This window comes from Rhea americana, unplaced genomic scaffold (genome assembly GCF_003343005.1).
Source record: "Rhea americana isolate MKP2758 unplaced genomic scaffold, rheAme1 scaffold_127, whole genome shotgun sequence".
Classification (NCBI taxonomy): Eukaryota; Metazoa; Chordata; class Aves; order Rheiformes; family Rheidae; genus Rhea; species Rhea americana.
Window position 1 is genome coordinate 1246639 of NW_028185339.1, and position 6656 is coordinate 1253294.

General features: G+C 39.9%; 1 protein-coding gene across 1 annotated transcript in view; it reads left to right on the top strand.

Annotated features, from left to right (window-relative positions):
* SLC30A10 (solute carrier family 30 member 10) overlaps positions 1–6273 on the top strand; it is an 18354-nt gene extending 12081 nt beyond the window's left edge. The window contains exons 3-5 of the mRNA XM_085326054.1: positions 282–403; positions 3980–4219; positions 5011–6273. Of these exons, the coding sequence (XP_085182180.1) occupies positions 282–403; positions 3980–4219; positions 5011–5486 (838 nt within the window). The 3' untranslated portion in view covers positions 5487–6273. The remainder of the gene's footprint in view (positions 1–281; positions 404–3979; positions 4220–5010) is intronic.
* The last annotated feature ends 383 nt before the right edge of the window (positions 6274–6656 follow it).

The following is a 6656-nucleotide window of genomic DNA, read 5'->3' on the forward strand; positions in this document are numbered from 1 at the left end:
CTGCCGGCCCGCTCCCCTTCCTCCTCCTCCTCCTCCTCCTCCTCCTGCTCGCCCTGGCGGCCCCCGCCCTCTGCCGCGACTCCGAGCCCCAAACGCCGCCGCCTCCCCCGCGCTTGGCCCCGGGGGTGGTGGGTGGGCGGGTGCGCCGTCGGAAAACGGCTTTGTCCCCCTGTGTGCGCTTCCTTCCTTTCCCTCCTTTCTTTCTTTTCTTTTTTTYCCCCTTTACCTCCTTCTTTCAAATACATTGGTTTTGAGAAGGACGATGTTTTTTCTGTTTGTAGAACTTATACACAACACAGCGTTTCTTCTTTGAATGCAGGTGAGTCACCAAATGACCAAAAGAGGCCTGAGGAGAGGTCTGAGAGGAAAACAGAGAAAAAGTCTGAAGCCTTGAACATCAGAGGTACAGTGATGGAATCATAAGGCWAATATTGTACTAACTGTAAACATCTGGTTTCCCTCTCTCTTTTTTTTAAAAAAATGTCAGAAAATTCTGAAGCAAATGTACAGGAATTTTCTATGTATTTGGACCTAGTTGYCTTTAATATAAAGGTTTTGGTTGTGTGAAGTTGCATGGATATGAGTAAAGAAATAGCRTGATGCTGATGTAAAGCATGTGCTGATTTGGTTCTTTGACTTTGAGATATGTTATCTGTCTATCTATATATRAATACTTTGATTTTAATCCTTTTTAAAAAGTGGCAGGTGAACCTTTTGGAAAGGATGCAAAGCCTCTTGCACTAGGTTCCTGTTACTAGAGGCTTTGTAGGAAGATAAATCACCTATCTTTGAGATGCTTCTTTTGAGTGTCACCTTTAGTAGTGAAGCAGCTTTCAACTTTTACATGCTTTTGGGCAGAAAACAATTTTTTTTTTTAAATCCCAAGGTTAACAATGTTATCGTAGTCAAGACGAGGAGAAAAAGTGCTGAAAACTGAAACCCCAGCACAGTGGCTTTCCAGGTCCTTGAACTCTGAACTGCTCCCTGAGAGAGTCGGTAGCAGAGTCAGCCCTTTTACAGTARAGACTTCAGCATGTCTCTGGGTAGCTACTGACGGAAACAGCAGGGCTACTTTAGGAGTAAATTAAACAAAATCTTTGTATATGTATGTAGACGTACATATTTACATACAATTTCCAAACAGGACCAAAATTTGGCATCTTTGAGTACATTAAACAGTAACTTCCTCCTTCAGTGGAAGGACCACTACCAAACTGCAACAAGAGTAGTAGTTTCAGGTTTCTTATGGACACTCACCAGCCTCTGAGAAGGTGTGATACTCCTTCAAAGTCATGTAGGTGGCATCACATTAATCCAACTTAACAGGTGGACATGGCAGTGAGGCACCTGTTTTTAGTGATACATAAAGATTTTCAGAAGTGTTTTTCAGTGTTGTGCAGATATGTGTGTGCATGGGGAAGAGAAGATTCTTTCCAAGTTGAACCACATGCTACGATGATGACACTTACCTGAATATCCAGAAATCGCTATTAGAGGATTTCTTTTTTGTCAGAGAGTTCAGGCAATTGCATTGGAGCAGGACAAGCAAACTGTCATTTTCTGGAGTGGAGAAGACCAGGAAAAAAMCAAACGATGAGTGTATTTTAAAGAAAGCCTTGCTCGCCTAAATGGTGATGCTTAGCCATAGTGATGTTGGGAAACTAGCAAAAATGTCTGAAGGATAAGGAGTTTTGTATCAGTTATCTTAAGATACCTGTCCTCTTTTATTTTAGAAAGAGAATTTTTCTTTAAGCACTATTTAAAGTATGTTATCTTTGTAAAATCTATCTATTCTTATTGTCTTTACTAATATTCCTTGCTCCTTTGGCCAATATTATGGATAAATCTCTAAAATTCTGCTTGATTCAGAAAGCATACTTTTTCTTCTGCTGTTGGAAGTCAGTTATATAGCTATACTTAAAAATTCATAGTCATCGTGATTTTTTTTTAAGTGATGTACATTATAGAATTAATCTCTCCCTAGAAAATGAGACTGGTCAAAATGGATTGACAGAGAATCTTCTTACTTATTTTTTAACATAATAGGAACAGAAATTCAGACATCCTGCCTAGCTGCATTAATTATTATACTGTAAAATCACTCCTCTTTACTTCATGAATGTATGCAGAGTAGTAGCCTTAGATTAACTGGCATCTATCAGACTTAAATATTTTTAATGGAAATATTTTCACTTCGATAGTTTCAAACACACACTATGCTAAAMAGATTTTATTTAATAAAAATACATTTCAATTCTGTTCAATAACCACAGCTTCTTGGGGTCTGTAGGGAAATGGTTTCACTTCCCTCTGGGCCCTCATTATGTGAGGCATAATTAAGACACATATACAAACCATGCTAATTTTGCATGTTAATTAAATAAGCTTTTTCCAAATTCTGTCTTTTCAATTCATAGTTTATCAAAATTCTGACATATTTGTAACTCTTTTAATCAAAAAAGTCTTTACAAAACATTTCTTACTCCTTTTAAGTTACGTTCTTTTACCTTTGTACTATGTCTTAGCTATCTTTCTTGTCTGGGTTAATGTGCTGAAATCTAGATTACATGTAAATAAAAAGAAACAGTACAACAGTGTTGCAACAAGCACAACTGTATAGGAATTTGCCAATCAGAGAAAATACTCTTGACTTTAGTGGAAAGAGCTGGATTCACTGAAAGTTTGTACTTCYTTATCTTACCCAGATGATCCCAGGAACTCTTACTGATACTGCTTTCATTTTGCACACGGAGGATCAGTGTTCAGGCACCAAGCTGGCAAGGAGCAGCAGCAAAGACAGGGCTCTAAAACAGAAGAAATTCAGTGTCTAGCATCACTAAAGGGACAAAACTTGCATGGCTGAGTTGTTAAGGAGATTCAAAGGGAGCCATCTGCATCTTTCCTAGTTCAGAGGAAGGGAATAAATTGGAGTGAAGCCTTCAAAAGTGCCTGTACAGGGATGTTAAAGGGAGATGGCCCATTTTAGACTCTCATGTACTCCAAATGAAAAGAAAAATGTTGACAAAGGAATTAACTTTATGTATTTAGAGACATTACAAATTGAGCATGGGTCGAAGTGAAATTTGGGTATGAATAGTAAAGGCTGACAAAACTGGAGTGCTTCCTAGTAATGACAGGAAGAGCAAAGACTATTCAAAGTAGTCAAAAAGCAATAAAAGGTCTCAGATTATTGTAACAGTGTAGCAGGAACATTACTTAGTCATTATAGTTCAAAGTGGGATTAAAGATGTGTCATTGCCAAGACCTTCTTTTGTGTCTTTTTGTTACCTTAAATGCAAAGAAACGTGTACAGATATAAAAAGTTGTATGCAATAGTATGGCACATAAAAAATCCTATGGGCCAGATTCAGAACTTCCTTAAGTCTGAAGGCTARTGGCATTGATGGAGAAAGACTAATCTGATAAGTAATCAAACTTAAGCTAAAAATCAGAGTTTGGGGTATCTGGAACCATAAGACTGAGTGCTCCTTAATTTACCTTAGGTAATTTTTTTTCAGGTTTCAACAAAGTYGCAGAAGCTGAGAGAGGAGAATAATTATTACTTATTAGGGGTGGTTTGTGGCTCTCTTAGMTTCCAGGATAGAACTGGTAGATAGAATTGTCAATCTTTAACTGAGAATGCCATTTAAATGTGCCTGGATCTCTTCATAACARGCAGACACTTAAGCAAGCAGATTTTGCGTTGCCATGGCGTTGCAGTTGGGCCACAGTTGCTAGCACACCCTAAATGTTTAATAATGCATCCCACTTACCCAGCTGTGGCTCAGAGTCAGTATTTCCCTTTCTTTTGTGTGCTGAAAGCTGCTGTTGAAAACTTGGCTTATAGTGCTAGCGTCTGAAATATATAACTTTCACTTAAAGTAGCGTGGATTTGAAAGATGTAACGTTTTGTTACAAACTGGTCCCCTTCCCTCCCCCAAAAGACTAATATAAAGCTTTATYGTGTCGTTTGTTTTAGGTGTTCTTTTGCATGTTATGGGAGATGCGCTTGGATCTGTGGTTGTGGTAGTTACAGCTACAATCTTTCACGTGCTTCCTCTGAGTGCTGATGCTCCATGTAACTGGGAGTGCTACATCGATCCAAGCCTGACAATAATTATGGTGCTCATCATTTTGTCTTCTGCATTCCCGCTTATCAAAGAGACCTCGATTATTTTATTGCAGATGGTTCCCAAAGGTGTTAATATGCAGCTACTGAGTAAGTCAGATTTGTTATTGAAATGCTATTAATTTTAATGATATATTGCAATGCATATGTTGTTTCTGGAATGACATATTTGGATTATGCACTCATAACAGCTCTAAATTCTCAAGAACCGTGAGAAATAGTCACATGCCTGTGCCCTAGCAACATGACTCAAATCTCTCTGGATTAGTTAAAGCATGCATTTTGAGAATGTGGTACTCCAGCAATACACACACACACACACAAAAATACCAGGTCTTGAACTGTTAATGCTTTGTGTKGGGTGCTTGTACAAGAAACAACATTGAATTTTAATATTTCCCAGCCCTGCACTGCTTCTTTCTAAAGACTTCCAAAACACCTTAGAAATTTCAGTTGAGAAGAGTTAAATAGCCCGTGTGAACGATGCCAAGCTTTCTGGCATTGCTGGGTCACACCTTGGATGATTATGGTGCAACGCAGTCTGCTTCTGGAACCCGTCGTGCTCAGGGCTGAGCAGACCAGAAGACGTAGGCCTTGGCCGTGGAAATGGTGGTCTCGTGTTGACTCCATCTCCTCCAAAGCGCTGGTTAACGGCCACTAGGGAGGCAGCTAGAGTGTGTGAAGCCAAAGGCACGCGAAGCCCCGCTCATGAGGCCGCCGGGAGTCTGAGCGCAAGTCCGCTGGGAACAGAGCTGCTGATAAAGTGCAGCTCTTCTTTGGAAGAGACTGCTGCTTTCAGATAAGCTTCTTCGTAGGAGTGAGAGAGCTGGTCACTAGCCCGTGCACCAAACCCTCTAATAACTTTCTCTTCTGTTTTCCAGCTGACAGACTAGCTCATGTGCCAGGGGTTAGCAGCCTCCATGAGGTGCATGTCTGGGAGCTTGCAGGTGGGAAGAATATTGCTACTCTTCATGTCAAGTGCCAAACCCCTACTGATTACCAAGATGCTGCTTATAGAATACGGAAGGTTTTCCATGAAGCAGGGATCCATTCTGTGACCATCCAGCCGGAGTACCTTGACCACAAGACCTCCCAGCTCCTGTGCAGCTCGCCCTGCATCTCAAAAGCGTGCGACTCTCAGCTCTGCTGCAGTCAGCAGGAGGCATCGCTCCCCCAAATCAATGGCTATACTGAGAAAAATGATAGTTGCCTCTCTGTGCCACATAAAGACAATGGTTCAAGTAAAAATGATACCGAAATCCCTATTGAGTACCCACTGACAGAGGATAGCATTAAAAACCTGAAAAATTGTACAATGTCTAATGACAAATTGCAGTTGAGCAGCACGCGATTTTAAGCGGTTCACTCTGCATAATCTTCCCTTAGAACAAAAGTATCCTGGCTGAAAAGCGGGCCATCGCGGGTTGTAGCTGAAGCTGGTGTGGCAAAAAGAAATCTGTGCTTTAGCTGTAAACCAAAATACACTTAAAAAGCTTGTATCTGAAATAAGGATTAATATTTTCATGAAGAGTCTTGCAATCATCTCCGATTTTTCTGATACAGCCTAACACAGTTCCTTATCAAACTATGCATGCACTTCTATTTTCAGGGTGAATCAGGTGTATTGCTGTCTACGCTGGTGTTTGCAGTTTATGGCCAGTGGCACTGCAAATTAAACTCTGGCTTTTCTACTGCAGTGGGCTGTTTCCTGAAAGGCCTTAGCGAGTGAGTGAGTGCAGTGAGTAATGGGATGAAGTACTGTATATTTGTAAAGGAATTTAGTAGAGGTGTTTTACTGCTCCTTAAAGCCCATTTTGCATAGGCAGGAGTTCGTTGGTGACGGTAACTCTTGCGCTTCTGTGCTGTGAGTTTGTGAATGAAGTTAGGAGTGTCTAGCGGGGAGAGGAAGCACTCAGGAAAGTTTAGTTTGAGTCATTTTCTTGATTGACTTCTGTATTTAGGGAAAGAGCAGAAGCTGATCCTACTCCTCTGCTAATAATACTGGAGTCTTAGCTTAATTACAGATAAGTGTGCTAAGGAATATACTTCCTGTCATGAAATCTAAGGAATACTTACTAGCTAATATTGTCCCTGTTGATTCTAGTAAATGAAAATGCAGGCAATCATCAACTTTTCTTGTTCACTGTTGGGATTATACAACTATACAACTTTTTTTTTTTTTTTTTTTTTTTTTGGTGACAACAGAATTTATAATAGCCATGGTCTTAATCCATTTTCATGTGAAATGATTGCAGTATCTTTAACACTAAGTGTCTGCCATTATTCATGCTGAATAAATAAGCTAATGTATCTATCAGGAATAGTTAAAATTCTGCAATTCCATTCTATCATTAAAAGAGTTTAATATTGCATTAATTAAGAAAGTCTCTTTACAATTTTAATATGCAATGTTGCCACTTAAAGGGAGCTGTTCAGAGTACGGGGAATTTTTCCTGTTTTAGTCTTGCTTCTCTCTTGTAGATTCATTTTAAGCATTCAAGCCCCCCTCTCCCCACCAAGGGATATA